Here is an 18848-nt window from a genome sequence, read left to right on the forward strand (position 1 = left end):
GTATTGAAACTTGATGCTAAAATGAATGAATGAATTTTAAATAAAAATCTTTATGCGGACCTTGCCGCTTTTTTTTTTGATATTGTAACTGTAGATTGTACAGTATACATGTGTTTAATATGCGGACCTGGCCTCTTGTATCATGGATCTGGCCTTTGTTTTCTGTCTTTCAACGATAGGATATTGCATACCTTTCCATGTCTTTTGTAGATCTCTGTTAGTAAGGAATGGAAAGATATCTACAAACTCTTGCGCAAACTTTGGTTACTTAATACAGTTTTTGCAGTTATGGACGTAGCTAAACAGAGTAATTCATATTCCACAAACAAGATATACGATTCATATTTTGATAAATTCAATATTTGGTGCAGGAAGTACAATTTTAAGATTTTAACAGTGAATATATCTACGGTTTCCTTGTATCTCACAGAATTAATACAGTCAGCTTGTTCAGTGTCCATACACAATTCTAACTTTTACGCAATTAAGTGGTATCGCGAACTGTTTTTATATCCAAACCGTGGTTGCACTTCACTGTCAAACATTGTCTTCGAAAGAGAAAAAGAATTTTGGCCACAGCGGATATGATTGTTTAAACTAGTTAACCTGTATCATGATATTTCCCACCTGTCCAAAAGAGGGACGAAAGATACCAAAGGGACAGTCAAACTCATAAATCTAAAACAAACTGACAACGCCATGGATAAAAATGAAAAAGACAAACAAACAACAGCACACACGACACAACATAGAAAACTAAAGAATAAACAACACGAACCCCACCAAAAAACTAGGGGTGATCTCAGGTGCTCCGGAAGGGTAAGCAGATCCTGCTCCACATGCGGCACCCGTCGTGTTGCTTATGTGATAACAAATCCGGTAAATAGTCTAATTCGGTAGGTCACATTCAGGAAATGGAAGGGGATTGTAGTTACGACGTAAGGAACATATCCGATATCATTTGTGATACGGTTATTCCATAACGGTCAACCAACTCGTGATGGCGTCCGTAAAATTTACGAAGGGATGATTTTAACTTCACCATTTGGAACTCTTGGTTTAATAGCTTCCTTGTGAGCAGCAACCCTCTATCAAGAAAATCATGATAGGAAATGCAAGCACGGGAATATCGTATCAATTGGGAGATATATACCCCGTATGCAGGTGCTGCTGGAATGTTGCTACTTAGAAATGGAAAGTTCACAATTGGAAAGCTGAAATCATCTCTTTTGTCGTAAAGTTTTGTTTTCAACCGACTGTACGTCACTTTGTATGTGGTAATTGGCTTATGCTTGATTTTTTTTTACAAAGAACTCTCGCTTATAAGAATGAGTGATATAAGTTTTCATAAAACATGCACGTTGAAATTATAGACAAATTTATAGACAAGGTAGTATAGTTATGATAGCAAGTACGGATATACCGACTTATCCTGTTAATTTTTTAAAACGTTATTGTGACTTAGCAAGTCTTAAGATTGATTCTTCGGAGTACTGTTTTGTTCTTTGCAGTCCAAAAAAGATACCTTAGTATTGAGTAATATAAATAAGCCTTTATTTTATACTAGAGCCAGAGAAGCTTTCAGCGCAATAGGGTTAGACTAATAAAAATTTGGTTTGCATAGTCTACGAAACGGAGGCGCTACTTAATCCGCAAACACCGGTGTTTCAGATACGATTTTCAAAGTTCATTATATACAGTCTTTCGTCTTTTGTCTCGACTGGATGCTGCAAACCTACATCCCATAGTATATTTGTGTTTTGTGTTATTAAGCCTTGTATAGAAAAGAAATGCTTTATGTTCGGTTGAACCCGTGAAAAATAACAGAAATATTTTTTTTTCGTTATAAGGCTTAACGAATACCGTTATGCGTAGTAATTTGCACGGGTGGATTCACCCGTGCATATCTTAGCGGGAATTAAATCATTCGACGGTTTGCATTCAATCAGTCTACACGTTTATTTCAATTGCTGTTAAGGTCTGTTTGACTTTTATTTTTGTTTTTGTTTAAAAAACAATTTTTGTTCTATAGGTACTGTCTTTCACACGTATAAAATTTTTCTTATAGAATTGTTCAATTCAATAGATGTACATGTATACTGTCCAAAGTTACAGTATCCATTCATTTACATGTAGTTGTGAATTGTTTCTAATTTTTGTAATTATATTTTGTAGATTGTTCAGGCTGTTGATCATACTTCTAAGGAAGAGAATGTGATAAGGACTGTTTTTTGCGTAACACCTGCCATTCTAGTTTTTTGTTCACATGTTGTTATTATGTTCCGAATGTATTATTAAAAGACTGGATGCTGCAAACCTACATCCCATAGTATATTTGTGTTTTGTGTTATTAAGCCTTGTATAGAAAAGAAATGCTTTATGTTCGGTTGAACCCGTGAAAAAGAACATAAGTATACTAAATAAAATTGAGAAGGGTAATCCCTCCGAATAAGTTTTTTAAAGGTTTGATTAATTTTTGAGGTGAATGACGAAATTTTTGTGCTTTGTATAAAATATTGCCATAAAAGATTGAATGTGAAATACCTAAACATTTAAGATGTCTTCATGTTGATTTATATTTACGAATGATTTCCTTGTACTGATGATTAAAGTTAATTGAATGTTTTAACTAGTTTGTTATATTGAAAACCCTGGTGAGATATTTTTTCAGTTAAACCGAGATTTTTTTCGTTAAAATAAAAAAAAACGTTGTGACATAAACGAGCTGTTCAAACAAGTTGAGGTCTATAAACACCAGTTGATGTTGATGTCAAAGAAAGTCTATGACAAATGTGTTTAGAGTAAGGACCTGTTGCGACGAAGACTTGTGGAAGCTCTGAGGAATGATAAAATAAAAAAAAAAATGTTCTTATCAATTCCTCTATTCATTTTTATTTTCTGTACAAATGTATTGATGATGATAATACAATAATTGAAGCCTCTTTTTTTGGGGTCTATACGAGGATATGTCGACCGTAAAGAAGTTTATCGACTAAGGAGAAAGATATACTTCATCAAATTGATACACCCTCATATATATTCCCTATAAAAGGCTACAATTGTTATATTATAATGGTCAATACGACATGAAAAGAAAACACTACAAAATATACATGTATCCACTTTAAAAATAAAACATTGAACTTTTTCTTTCCTACAAATGTTGATGTAGCTGTAAACAACTTAAATAAATCCATATATTTAAATAATATACATTCATTACCAAGTTATAACTTTTTGGCACAAGTTAACAATGATTTCGTGGAGTTGTTTGTCATTTAGCTTTTTCCTGTACATGTTCTAATATACATATACAACCTTTTGTATATGAACATATTCTATTTTTTATGCATATATTTAATTTTTTAACACATTTTTATATATATATATATTTTGTTGTTATAAACAAATATCATTATTAAACACTTTGTATTGTTATGCACATATATCTTATTTTCTGTGATTTTTGAAACGTTTGACACTCCATAAGCTTATACTAAAAATAAAATGGAATAGATTGTGTACTATTTATGCTTAAGAAAAAACCAGTTTCCTTGTTAGATGATTAAATAACAAATTAAGCGAGGAAACATATATTTTTTTTAAGCCGGAAGGTATCGCAATTTTAATTAAAATTTGCACATCTACAATTTCGTCGAAAAGAATGACGTTCAAGCGGGGAATGGAATGAAGAATACCTTGCTCACTCAATCCGGGAAATATAAGAAAATGTATAATATTACAGTTTCTGAATTGAAGGGAATGATATAAAAACAAATATTTGAGCACTCCCGGTCAATGTCGTTCTTTGCACCTGTCGAAATGTTTAAGTTTTGTTGGTTTATATTTTTCGTATGAAAGGGTCGTCATATAAGATATTTTCTATACCGATGTAAGCTGCATTTGAATTGACAACGAGGATCTATGTTTTTCTTGAAAATATATTTTGACTTTTTGACTTTATATTTTTTATGAACATTTTTTTCTTCTTTTATAAACAATTAATTATTTTTATGAACATATATTTTTTTTTATATATTGCAACGTTGACACGCCATAATCCTTAACGAAAAAAAAATGAATGAATGGTGTACATTTTATGTTATAAACCGTATTTCCTTATTAGATGTTTTGAATAACTATTTAATTAAGGACACATTTTTTTTAATTTTCAAGCCGGAAGGTATCGTTCCTTGAAAATAATGACATTTAATGTAAAAAGCGTGGAATGGTATGGAGTGTTTTTGGTTCATTACATCAGAGGAAAATATATAAAATAATGGATAACATTACAGTTTCTCAATGGAATGACATGATAACAAAAACTCTTATACCAAACATTGTTATACTTTCGATCTACATTGTACTTGGAACATGCGGAAATGTTTTAGTTTTGCTAGTCTATTCTTTTCAAATGAAAGAACCATCAGATGAAAGATATTTCATACCGATTTTAGCTGCTTATGACCTGCTAGCAACGATATACTGCGGCGTTTACATGATTATTCAATGTCTTAACCAAGTTACATTTACACACAATATTTTGTGTAAAACGACACAGTTCTTTGTCGGACTAACAACATTTGTTCCAGTTCTATTATTAGTTACAATTGCAGTACAGAGATATCTGAAAGTGTGTTTGCCCCTGAAACGAGAATTAACCCTTCATGTTAAGAGAGCTGCGTTGATATTAATAATAGTTATGTCATCGTTAGTTGCATTGCCGATACCGTTTGTTTACGGTTCTGTTCAATTTCATAGCCTCACTACTGGGATTAAGGGAACACGTTGTGGCAAATTAAAAGAAGGACACCAATTAGAAAGAGCTGTATATGCCATTGTTTTAGGTATTCTTGCTGTTGCAACAGTAACAACACTTATTGTATTATACTTATTAATTGGAAGTACAGTCTTTCGTCAATTAAAGAGGAACAAATGTAAAAGTAGTAGAGTAGAATTCAGAAATTCGATGTCAAAAACTGATGAAGGTGGCGCATCGACAACCGGAAGAAGTTGTGATGATCAGAATGATATCACTGCCGATCTAGATACTAAACTGCCAAGTTCAAGTAAAGAACAGCGGTTGGAAAACAATCCCCAAACGACTCTATCGCAACTTGTTGGATCCAAAAAGAGACAAAAAGATAATCGTCGAATAACTCACAAATTGTCGATTATGTTTTTTGTTATAACTTTGGTTTTTATATTTAGTTTTTTGCCGATAGTGATGTTGCTTCTGGTTGAAGGTTTAAACAAAGATTTTTGGGAGAAAATGTCAAACACAGAAAGACCTTCATTCATGTTTTTATATCATATGTTTATTATTAATAATATCGTGAATCCTTTTATATACGCTTTCATGGATATCAAGTTCCGTGAAGAAGCGACAGTTTTCTTAAATCGTGTTTTTCAATGCAAATTTTAATGGTAGATAATAAACAACGCAAAATTAAAGTATGCGCAATATAATGTACACACATAATTACAAAGCATGACATAACTATAGTATAATCACCAAATTAATTTGTTTACCGGAGTTTGTTCTTGTATATGTAGGGGAAAACGAGGCTCGGTATTTGTATTTCAAGTGTTTCGGTAATTAGAAAATGATAATGGTAAAGTGCACATAATATGCAGGGGGAAAGGGCATGATGCATTTGTGCATTCAAAAGATTATCAGGAGTAAGCGATTAACTTTTAACTTTGAAATATTCAAATCTGAAATATTGGAGTGAACTTTAAGTTTTTTATGAAGTGTTTTGTGGATTTGTTCGTCTTTTCGTTGTTTTTCGTTTTTTGTCCTTGTCGGTTTTTCATCAACTTGAGTGTTTTCTTCTGTAATGTTTTTAATACTATGAATAGACCCGATAAAGTAAATTTGATGATTTATTTAACTCTGGTTTTATCGTTTTTTACAGACATTTTGGGAGTCCAACAAACAATTATTTTCTTCATAAATTCACTCATCAGAAGACATAAAGCACAAATTACATTTTGCTTGTTGGTACATCACTAAGCATTTACTCAATTTCCTCTAAGATTTTATTTACGAATGAGACGTAAGTACCGTTGATTATAAAAATGCAGCAAAATATCCCAACCTGTACAGTTTGAAAGTACTCGGGAACAAATAATATCAACACTACGGTGCAAATGTCATCAAGCCATCAAGGCTGATCAGCTAATCAATCCGCAGCCCAACATTCCACACGTTTTTTGGTCATATATGAAAAGCGCGATGTATGAAAAAAAGAGACAACCGTCAGTCTTTTTCAATTCAAAACTTGTTTTCTTTTTTAACTATATACAAACTAAGAGAAAAAAATTGAGGAATAGCATTAACTCCTAACGAGGAAGACTGGGTGGGTAGAAGGGATAAGCCTCTCTAGTTAAAACTGAACTACATTCAAAAGAACTGATTAAGTTAAAAACATTTAGATGTAGTAAAATAAGTTTATCTCAACTATTGTAAGGTTTAATATTATGCTTATAGAGCTTTTGCTTGAATTGTCCTGCTTTATATTTTGAAAATCTTATTTCTTTTGTATTTTTAAGCTTTTATTAAAATCTTGCTATTTTCATTTATTATCTTCATTTTCCTTATCCAACAAAATACTTCATTATGTATATATTGTCTCTATTTTTTCCTGTAGAAATTTGGGGCAAATATATTTCATACTTTTGTTTCAGTAAAGCTGTGTATTGTACCAATATTGTATGAAAGTAATGCAAAATATGTGAATAAAACTATTTTACACAGAATTTCATTCATATTGATTATTCAAGATTTTTTTCATGTTTTACATCTTATGGGTAACATGTTTGTGATCGTACATTAACATCATCTTAAAGACCACTCAGTCCAATGAGACCGTACTTTATCGGTATAGCGTATGGTTATTTTATATTTTTTTCATTTTTGTGCAAATTAGACAATCAAGAAGGTAGAAAGGAGAAGTAGATATAGTGAACTTGTATTGTCTTTGAAGGTATTTTTAAGAAATCTTAAAGCATAAAAAATCTAAGATATTATTCTTTTCAAACAAAAAATGCTTCAAGAAAAAACGTGCAAACTGGGTGTCATTGAAAACTTTAATGCAAGTTTTTCTTTAAAGAGAAGATGGCAAGCCTCTAGGTGAGAAGTTTCCATCCAAACTTGGTCAAATCATAACTTTGAAATTGTTCTTTTCTGATGCTTGACCAACAATGTGGCATTTTAGTGTAAGAACAAAAGTTGGTGTGTATGGAGACCAAAATAAGTTTCTTCGGTTAGAGTGACATGTCTTCCTGCAGCCTGTAGTGTTTCCTTGAGAGCTAATATTTAAAACATATTTTCAGTCTGTGTTATATCTGTGTCTATTCAACACTGTAATGAGATCATTGAATATTGTTTTTATTGGTATAAATATTGATTTTGTTATCAGTAAATTAAAAGCTAACTAAATATTACTAGTATGTTATATACATATACATATTCATGGATCTACAATCTGTCGATACCTGTAACTTGGCATTGCACCAGGTCATGTTTTTCTCTGGCTGTTTATGACGTCTTTACACTAAATCCATTGGATGTTGGATGTGTACGGATTGATTGTTTAGTCTTAGATGCATGATTTTTTATTAGTTGTTAGTGGCTTTGAACTAGCTGTCAGATAACTGCGAGTACTCTCAGATCTGTTCATTACGTCTTTTTGTGTCGGGATGTATAAGTACCCGGCCACGTCTACTTGTATTTTTGTCCATCTGATAAGTTAAGCCTTTTTCAATTGATTTTTATACTTCGTTCTTATGTTGTACTGTTATACCACTGTCCCAGGTTAGGGGGGGGGGGGTTGGGATCCCGCTAACATGTTTAACCCCGCCACATTATTTATGTATGTGCCTGTCCCAAGTCAGGAGCCTGTCATTCAGTGGTTGTCGTTTGTTTATGTGTTACATTTTTGTTTTTCGTTCATTTTTTTACATAAATAAGGCCGTTAGTTTTTTCGTTTGAATTGTTTTACATTGTCTTATCGGGGCCTATTATAGCTGACTATGCGGTATGGGCTTTGCTCATTGTTGAAGGCCGTACGGTGACCTATAGTTTTTAATGTCTGTGTCATTTTGGTCTTTTGTGGATAGTTGTCTCATTGGCAATCATACCACATCTTCTTTTTTTTTATAGTTTAGTACATAGCAACGTATATTGATATCTTATTATCATGTAAGTATGTGAAAGGAATATTTGCTACAGGATATAAAGTTGCCAACACTCAATTAATACAGTGACTAGTTAATCCATATGCCCATTCTTTTAATGCAATTTCAAGTTTTTGAAAGTAGTAATTTAAAGTGTAAAATGTACGTGAAAAGCGGCACAAAAATGCATTTTCAAAATTTTGTAAAAAAGTATATGTGTTATTGCTGCCAACATTTCCATGTTAATTATATGAAAATATCGAGAGGGTCACTGGATTCGTTTTCAATTAGTCCCAATATTTAGCATGAGAATTGGATCAAAAACAAAAATGTGCTATTATATATTATTCACTCACATTTAAATGATTTTTAAGGCAAAAAACGAATCCGGTAACACAATTATATTGCATTTCGTTTAAATAGATATGGTTACGGCAATAAAATATAATTTGTAATTTAAAAAATCTGTAGATAAACTTGGCTATTCGCAATTTAAAGTGCCGGTATTAATCTAGGTTCTATAGATTTGTAGACCTATTTCACAAATTTTTAATCAAATACATTTGACAATATATTAAATGCTACATATATATAATCTTTTCAACATTCCGAAATATCGCCTAATTACTTATATATATATGTAGTACCTATAATTTGCCTTAAATGTTATTTGAAATGATGCAGTCTGTCTGTATTTCTTCCAGTGAAACTATTTATTTTGCCAGTTTTACATGCAAATATTGCGTAAAATGTACAATATATTTGACAATAATCTATAACTTGGACGTTTGGAACGTTGTATATTTCCTTGTTTACTGGTTATTGTTAGCTTATTTGACACAAGAAAATCATGTTAACTATTGCACTTTATTTACCAACATGCGTTAAGAGAACACTGTGCAAAATGTTGTAAAATTTGGCATGAATTGTCCTGGCTTTAATGCATCAGCAATTCATTTGTACCAATTCAAAATAAATGATAAAAACTATCCCATAACGTAAATTTATACACATCACAAGCACATACAAGAAATGAATGTGAGCTGAAGATTTAACAAAATAATTAGTGTGGAAATACATAGTATTTAGAGTTTTATTGTTTTACTTTTTAATCGTTTTCCATTGTAATTTTCCGTTTAAAGTAACGATTTATCAATTACATAAATCGTAATTATATAATTAGTTTCTAAAACCTAACATCTATATATTTTATTCACTAATTCTTCTAAAAAAGTTTACATTTACGTCTTAATGATACTAATATAATATGCACCTTTCGACAAATATATGTATGATGAGTCACTGCAGGGGTTATTTTAATATATGATAACTTATAGCAGATAGTGTGTTAACGATTTCTGTAGAAAGCTATTATCATCAACGTTTGATGTGATTTGAAATTTGTTCCACAACGTTTATCAACCAGTTAGGGTAAAACTTGTATCCGGAATAATTCTCAGATCTGCCGAGTCATAGTCTTTCCCTATGTATAGCTCTGTCCAAACTAGACAGTGGTCACTGACAACAACTCCCCACGACCATCCGTTAGGTATCAATGGACTTGTCAGATTTTCTCTTATAACACCTGAATTACCTTGAAAATAGAAAATGCACATTTTAGATATTGATACTTTCTACTAAAGCTAAAATTGTGAACCTATTGACACCCATCAGTTTTGTTTTATATCTTTCGATTATAAACCAGACAAGCTAAGTTTTGCACGAGAGAAGAAGCGCTTTAGTTTTAAAGAAGAAAGAACGATAATTTTTAAAACATATACTTCCCATAATAAAATGAATTTATGAATAGTTGATCTCAGCTGTATTTGATCCTCAATGTTCTTTCTCAAATGTTTTTTTTTTTCGGCCTTTTCACTTTTTGGTTCGAGTGTCACTAATGAGTTTTTTTTTGTGAAGCATACAAAATTATAATCCTGGTATCTTTGATGATTGTTTTTTTGTATAAAACCAGTGACGAAACATTTACCACTAGACGAATGATATAACTTAAAGAATACACAAATTTTTAGCATTGGTATGGAACAGGTTATAGAAATTCAACTCATGCACTTTTTATTTAAGTCTAAAAGTAACAAAAGCTACGCGACACGATATTTTGTGACATCTTTTGTACTTATTATGCTGAAGATCATTTTCCACCAGTTCATAAGAAAAATATACATGTCCAGTGAGTTTGTTTTAATTATTTGTAGGTTTTCTAAACCTTGTGTAGTTGTGTTTTAACTCGCGTCTAAGGCACTTTTTATGACAAAATAAAAAGAGATATGTATTACATCCCTTTGTATAAGAGGTGCACAAGCATTATTTCAATGTTTGACTATTTTAGTCAAATGTACATAAAATTGTACATCGATGTTTTGTCATTTGTACTTGAATTTAACCTCAGTTTTGTGCTTATATATTTAGGTAAGCTACAAGGAAGGAGAACAAGATAACGCGCGTCACATTTCTTCGACTACCATGTAACTATAAACCTTTATTTGACCTTTTAACGCGCGTCTGGCGTACACAGCCTGGTATCTTCGATGAGTCTTTTTACATAAGTACTGCGTTAGTAAGTTAAGGCGAGAGACTTTGGTGAAATATGTGCATCAATGTCAGTGTCAATGATACGACGCATGTATAGTGGACCATTGACTGCATAATTTATTAGATAAACTAGAGTTTACCCTTGCTTGATATTTATGATTTTGTGATATGTCTTGGAAGATTATTGTGTACACTACTGATTGATTTTTTGTTATCTTATCATTTTTCAACTTTTTTATTAACATTTTCATAATGAGTTTGTTAAATAAAGGCAACAGTAGTATACCGCTGTTCAAAACTCTTAAATCCATGGACAAAAAATTCGGGGTAACAAACTTAAACCGAGGGAAACGCATTAAATATAAGAGGAGAACAACGACATAACGCTAAAATGTAACACACACAGAAACGGACCGAGCATCAGACAAAATCCGAGAATAACAAATATAACATGAAAACCAAATACATGAATTTGGGATAGACAAGTTCCGTGACACGTCTTATCGCAATGTGAATTTACACTCAAAAGTAAGAGAAAACAAACGACGCAACGTTAAAATGTAACACACACACACACACACAGAAACGAAATATAATATAACAATGGTCATATTCCTGACTTGGTATATGTCATTTTTAAAGGAAAAAATGGTGGGTTAAACCTGGTTTTGTGGCATGCCAAACCTCGCACCTCTATGGCGTGTAATACTAAAAAATACATTGTTCCTCTTGGTTAATCATTGACGTATACGGTTGTGTTTTGCTTCCCTTAAAACCTGAAGATAACACGATGGTTATAGTTGTTGTCTCATTTATCAGTTTCAATATGTCAGATAATTTTCATGCTTGAATATTTTAACGAGTGTCAAATATTGCTGACAGATAAAATTATTCCATACCTGAAAATGCCTTATTTGTTCTGCTACTTATCCATATATGATCATAAATCTGGCTACCTTCAGAGTTGCTATTGCTGATGTTAGTAAACTCGCCAACTGGAACACAGTTACTATATCCTTTCTCTCTCATAATATCAAAGTCTAATAGAAAATAAAGTAATTTTTAATAAGGTCAGATTGTTTACAACTGGATATAATCATTAATATCAGTTGCTCATGCTTTGACTAAGATATGAAGCTATTGTTTTAATTTCTATTTTATATATTTGAAAACAAACAATTAGGTAGACAGATATGTCACTGCATTTCATTCTATGGTAAACCATTATTCAATGATATAGTATAGACCGATGAGCCATTCTAATTATTTACTTATATAAATGTGGAACCAAGAATAAATTCCCCATTTCTGTGACAGTTTAAATGTGGTCTCCTTTTTTTTGCAATCTAGAACTGTTAAATGGTAATTTTGTATCGTCCATTTCATCTCCTGAATACAGCCTTAATAAGCTGCAGGGGTGTAAACACTTATACTTTAAATTATTATAAACAAGGTTCAACAGTGGTCTACCGATGTTAAAACTCATTAATTGTTTTGATTTACCAGAGAAGACACAAGGATAATCTGGGGGATCGCAATAACTCCAAACACATTAAGACCTGGTGCATACATCGACAGAGAGAGCTATTTGATAGCATTGTCCATTCATTTGTCTACTAAAAAGTAAAATCACAAAAATACTGAACTCCGAGTAATATTCATTAAGGAAAGTCCCTAATCAAATGGCAAAATCAAAAGCTCACACACATCAAACGAGTCATATTCTTTGGTACAGGCATTTTATCATGTAGAAAATGGTGGATTGAACCTTGTTTTAAAGCTAGCTTAACCTCTCACTTATATGACAGTCGCATCAAATTCCATTATAATGACAACGATGCGTGAACAAAACAAACAGACACTGTAGGTAACAATGTCAAAAATAGGGACACCGCAGTCAATATTGTATTATCATCTTAATCACTATAAAAACAAACAAATGTTACTAAGAAGCACAAAAAGACATACATCAAATTAAATATCCTCATTTTGTTTTCTTATTATACGATGTTCTTTATCTAATACTAATTCTTCTTTCTACCTTTAGTTTTATTTGAAATTTTATCAAGAACTATAAGTATAATTCACAGGCATTGCTATCAGTATTGGTCATATTACGGAGCGTTTTTCAGGTTAATGTCTCGAGTTTTACCTCATGAAATGGGTTTCATCATCAGCTCTTATAAAATTTTAATATAATATAATTTAACTTGAATAAACTGTGTACTGCTTATACGCTTTTATCATACCTTCCATTTTTGGGTCTAAATTGAAATCTAACATAATGATATCCTCCTCTCCTGAAATAATATTAAAATAACATATAATTAAATTATTGTTGCATAAACGCTTTTGGGAGCATTGCTTTGAATTATTTCACACTGAAAAGTAAATGACGGATATGTAAAAACGCTGTTTTTGTCAAATTCAAAACTAGCATTATGTCTTTAGGTAGCTTTAAAATACCTTAACCATTTAATCTAAAATATCTGAAAAGGAGGTAAAATCATATGATTTTTTTATTCTGATAGGTTGATAATTCCGTGATTGACGATTTATTACAACAAACATACATTTAAAGACAAGCTAATATAAAACCCGGGACTTTTTGATCGATTCTTTGACACAATCACTAGCCTTAGAAACTGGTTTACTGCACTGCTACTAACGTATTTGATTACCTGGGTATTGTTTTTCTATGGCATCTATCACTTCGGGTACCTTATCTATCTCCTTCTGAAGCCTTTCTAAGTCTTCATTTTCTAAACCAGTAGCTTTTAGATGTACACTCGCTATTATACAATCAAATTTTTTGATCTACAAAACACGTTTTATAAATGTATTTTCACCAGATCTTTATAAAATTATAATATTCAGCATTCAACAAATATAAAAAAGAATCATATTTCTGAATGCTAAGACCGTTAACACTGTGCTATTTCAAAAAGCGAGGCGACATATATAAAAGGGATATTCAAACTCATAAGTCAAAAACAGACTGATCAAGCAATTTAATTATCTGTATTGTCTACTCTTAATTATTATCATCATCATTGCCTTTGTCTTCAATACATTTTATATAAAAAAAAAAAGTCAACCTTAGCATGGTAAAGGAAAAAAAAACAAAAAAAAACAACAATAACAAAACTACAAAACACTTCAAAGTTAACTAAATATTAAGAGAATTCAACAACTGGAAGTGAATTAATGTGCTCTGCAAGGGTCAATTGCACAATCAGGTCTTACCGTCATGATTAATAAAAATCCGATGTGGTTTGCTATATCTGGTTGAAGTCATTAAAAGGAAAGACTGGTTGTGGCTGAGAGAAATAAAACACATCCATGGATTTCTGTGAAAACTCCTCAAAGATACCATGCTCATAATTTGGTATGCCAGACGAGCGTTTTGTCTACATAAGACTCATGTCAATTTATCGAACGCAGCATAGATACTAGTAGTCTCAATATGATCAATCAAACGATGTTACTGTCAATAAAATTAAGTAAGAAATACCTCCAATTTTACCATCAAGAACCTTTGATTCAATAATGCCTTCGATCGATCATTGTTTCCAGCAACAATCTATTTAACAAATCATGATAAAGCCGAATGCCCTGTTAAATCGTTAAAGCTTGGATATATAATTAACTTATGCCAATGTTGCGTCGATGTTGCAACAAAAATGAAAAGTAAACAATGAGAACTCTTAGACATATCATTTGTAGTATTATGTCCTTATTTGACCATCACTGTCAATATCAGGTTGCAAGTATGAAACTACATCTAACTGTTCGTTTCGTTTTAACTATTTCAAGTTTAATGCGATAAATGTAAAAAAGCAAACAAACTTTGAATAACTCGTGAGATGACCTTGTTTCTACCGTACAGTAGAATGAATATTTGAATATAATGGTAAAAAGTTTTATATTTGGCTTTTTAACTATTTTGATCTGAGCATCACTGATGAGTCTTATGTAGACGAAACGCGCGTCTGGCGTATAAAATTATAATCCTGGTACTTTTGATAACTATTATATTTCTTAAATGGTTAACTGTTATTTTTAAGGTTTGCTATATCTTGCACTGCTAGGCAATTATCCTTCAAGTTAAGTACTGATATTCAATGATAAGTATTGTAAATTATCCTATACTTGATATATACCCCAATAGGTAATACTATTTTTTTACTAATAAGTCTGCCAGATACCGGGCTTATATTTTGTTCGACGGACGCATGTTTCGTCTACATAGACTGATAACAGGTACTAAACATTTAATAAATGACGACACGACATGCAAATGCCAAAGATTATCAGACAAATTATATAAATAAAGGGATATATACATGTATAAATTACTCCATACTTCCAAATAAAACATGACTAAAACTTATAATACTATAAACATTTTTAATCCAAAAACAATTGCTTTTGTTCAATTCCTTTTCTTGCATGCGATCAGTTTTATTTGATCAAAATTAACTAAATATTGTGTCTGTACCAAGTCGGGATCGTGTGGTGTTTGTGGTATATTTGATTGTTTTTGTTTTAACGTCTTATTTCAGTTTGTGTGGTCGTTGGCATAGTCTGTTTTCTGTCCAATATCTTGGATTATTCCTGTTACCATATTATGTATTATTTGATCACTCTGAATATTTTGAATATGATGGAATTAATCTGAGTAACTAGTAATTTTTTCCATTCGATGGTAAAAAATTATCAAATTGTACGAAAGTGAATGCAATTATTTCTTAGGTATGTTTAATTACTGTTAATAAAAAGTAAAATAACAAAACATCCGAACTCCAAGGAAAATTCAAAATAGAAAGTCCTTTATCAAATGGCAAAATCAACAGCTCAAACACATCAAACGAATGGAAAGCATTTTCCAAACTTGGTACAGGCATTTCCTTATGAGGAATGCTGGATTAAACCTGGTTTTATAGCTAGTTAAATCTCTCTCTAGTATGACAGTCACATAGAATTCCATAAAATTTTCTGTAGATTAAACTTACCTTAAACGTTCCAATAAATGGTGCCCTAGTAAATGGTTTAGGTGAGTTATTTGGTTTTTCCAGCAACGCTGAGTGATTTAATGTTATTCCCCTTGTGGTGTCGTATAAAAAGCCATTGTACTCCATACTCTACAAAAATTCAATAATTAATTATTATCGTAACAAAAATTGGAAAAAAAACCGAAACATATTTACCATTTTGATTTTATTCTAGCATTTCAATCGTGCCCCTTGGACCTTGCCTCATCTTGGAAAGTTGGCATTGTACAATTATTTGTTTTCTTCCTTTAATTCATTTCTAGACTACAGCGTTAGCTAATAGTACCCTCGGCGTCCAAAATGCCACCGTCAGCTACACTGATTAATTTATATAATTATACTAATCCAAGAGGTACCAATTAATGGTAAATGATCTGGCTGTACCCTTTGTGTGTCATAGCAATTGGAAGAAAAAACTATAATTAAAAAGATAATTGCAAACGAACAGAATAGCGAAAAGCTCAACACACTGTCTTCTAACTAGGAATAAACGTTATGGCTATTTCTACAAAAAAGATAGTTGACATACTCGGTACATCCTCCCAGTAGCATCTGATACTACATCCTGCCACTTGCCACGATGCCCTGGCCAATTCTTTGTACAGGATAAAGATGGACTATTAAGTTCTTCACAAATCTACAATCAAAAACATAAAACTTGCATGTGTAATAGTCTATAATCGGTTACATCCACATCATTTGAACTATGGCAGATAATTGTCTCAATTGTAATCATACTATACATACTGATTTTTATATTATTTTAATTAGCCCTTTTAGAAGCTTTTACAACATATGTTTTATTATAAAAATACTTCATAATCAAAATTCGCATTATTATTGACTTAAAACAGACTTTTTGATTATGTCATGTGTACAGTCATCAATTCTAATTATCTTGATGATATTTCAAAATAAGATTATCATAACAAGACCGTTGATTACTTATTCATTTAGCTTTGACAAGTGAAGCCCGCATTGCTTACCTGACTTCGTATTGGCTTTGCGAAGAGCAAACGAGCAGCCGAAATACAGGTAGAAAACAATGATTCATTTGGCACCGGGCCTACCGATTGGCATTCATTAAGTTTGAAAATACAACTTTTTTGTAGAGAAAATGCATACACATCAAACATTATGAATATAGAACTCTCCCTTACAGACATTCCATTTCTTAACAGCAACGAAAATAGGAAAGGTTAAATAGTCCTAATGATTTAGAATTTGAAGACAATATAATGAAATGGAACAACGATACAGCAAACTCCAGACGAAAGAAGACACCAGACGCTGACATGGTAAATTTTATTGGTAAATACCTTTTCCAGGGCCTTTTTATCAGCCAGCTCTTGAAATGCTATTAAACTAAATCTGAAATTTAACGAAAGTAATATAATTATTTGTTTCTACTTTCTTTGCTACGAAATGATCAGGGCATTAAGCTCTATTTTTAATTATAATGTTCTCTTTTTGCATCTCTTTAAAATCGGTAGTGTTTAATTGTCATGATCCCTATCTTCGGGTCTATCAAAAGCGTCTTAATTCACATTGTTTTACTTGTCCCTATTTGACTTTATTATTTTGTTTTCCTTTTTGTACCTTCAATCAATATATAAAATTTCCTTCTTACGACGCATATTAATGTATGACTTCAGCTAAGCCCGTGTCAATAATTAAATATTTATCTTATCTTCTCTTTCATAAGATTGTTTTCATGAAACTTACCCATTTTCCAGGATTGTCATACATACAACTTCTTTTACTCCTGGATTATTAGCTTTTTCTTCATCGAATCTTTCTATATTCCAACTAGCTATTCGTACTACACCTTTTCGTCCATGTTTAAACTTAAATGGTGTCACTGTTGGTCGAGAATATGATTTAATTATGTTAATGATGGGTTCTAATACCTTTAATATATTTTCCATGGATTCGGATAAACGCCTTGTTCTGCTATTAGGTATCTCCATTGTTAAAACACTATGAATGATGTCAGTGAATAGAGCTAATTTACAAAATGAAGTAGTTTCAAAATTAAATATGTTCTTTACGTATTTAATCAAAAATTAATACATCCGCCTTGCATGTAAAACTTTAGCATCTTAAATCATTATCCATATGTGCGAAAAAGGAAATGCAGCATATTAATATTGAACTATAAATGGCCTTCTAGTCCGGATTCATCAGAGGAGATTATAAACCTTCACTCTTCACTATACAAAATCGACTATTTTTTAAGAGGTTGATTGACCCAAAGAATCCGAGTCGAACATTTTAATATTTAGATTACTTTTATTATATCAAAGTCGATTTCACTTTTGTTTTATAAAACCAATTTAGTAAACAAATTATTGTGACATTTACCCTTGAGGTTTTTATAATTTAAGTAGGCTTGCGCTATAAACGGAATATATATTTTGTAAAGGTACATCACTGATCAACACTTTTATTATTCACACACACTGTAATAAATTCACCGTAAATAGTTTACTTTAAACCATGTGTCTTTTATAAGTTTGATTGATCATACCCAATAATATTCATGTACTGATATCTTTGAAGAATTTGTACAGTCATTGGTTAGATACAACTGTTGGTGGATACATTTTTGAGAGGTTATAACCGGCCCAGTAGTCATTATGACATTTTTTTGATGACATGAAATATTATTGATACGTTCATTTTCTGTAACTTTACTATTTATATGATGTTGAATTCGAAACACTAAGGGTTATTTGTCTACGCCCAGAAATAGATTGCCTTCACCGTATTGTCATCTTGTTTTTAAATTATGGGATTTTAATGCTCTTCGTCTTCTAATTTGATTTAACCTTGTGATTTTTTTCATTTAAGTATAACCAATGAGTCTTATGTACACAAAACGCTCATCTGGCTTACCAATTTAAAAGCATTGTATCTTTGATTTGTTTTCTTTTACAATGTGTTTCCTTTCCTTGTATTTCTTAAGGTTTTGCTCTGATTGTTTTTCATGATGAATGATTACAAATAGCACTTCCACCGTTATAAACAAACACTGTTTTTAGATCTTTGAATATTGTTTTT

At 31.5% G+C, this 18848-nt stretch overlaps 1 protein-coding gene across 1 annotated transcript; it reads right to left on the reverse strand.

Annotated features, from left to right (window-relative positions):
- Nucleotides 1-9452: 9452 nt before the first annotated feature.
- LOC143078549 (endonuclease/exonuclease/phosphatase family domain-containing protein 1-like) lies at nt 9453-17755 on the reverse strand. Its single transcript, XM_076253409.1, has 8 exons — nt 17511-17755; nt 17105-17156; nt 16315-16422; nt 15747-15875; nt 13413-13548; nt 12981-13031; nt 11631-11771; nt 9453-9775 (listed from the first exon to the last, which is right to left on the reverse strand). The coding sequence occupies exons 1-8, from the start codon at nt 17753-17755 to the stop codon at nt 9600-9602; spliced, it is 1038 nt and encodes a 345-aa protein (XP_076109524.1). The 3' UTR covers nt 9453-9599.
- Nucleotides 17756-18848: the final 1093 nt, after the last annotated feature.

The sequence above is a fragment of the Mytilus galloprovincialis genome, chromosome 6, assembly GCF_965363235.1.
Source record: "Mytilus galloprovincialis chromosome 6, xbMytGall1.hap1.1, whole genome shotgun sequence".
NCBI lineage: Eukaryota > Metazoa > Mollusca > Bivalvia > Mytilida > Mytilidae > Mytilus > Mytilus galloprovincialis.

Bases quoted from the DNA above. Each gene is read 5' to 3' on its own strand.
- LOC143078549 (XM_076253409.1), bottom strand. From the start codon at position 17,755: ATGGAGATACCTAATAGCAGAACAAGGCGTTTATCCGAATCCATGGAA. The intron at 17,157-17,510 runs GTAAGTTTCATG...GTTAAATTTCAG, and splicing joins ATGACAATCCTGGAAAATGG to ATTTAGTTTAATAGCATTTC. The intron at 9,776-11,630 runs GTATGGAATAAT...TCTATTTTCAAG, and splicing joins AACAAATAAGGCATTTTCAG to GTAATTCAGGTGTTATAAGA.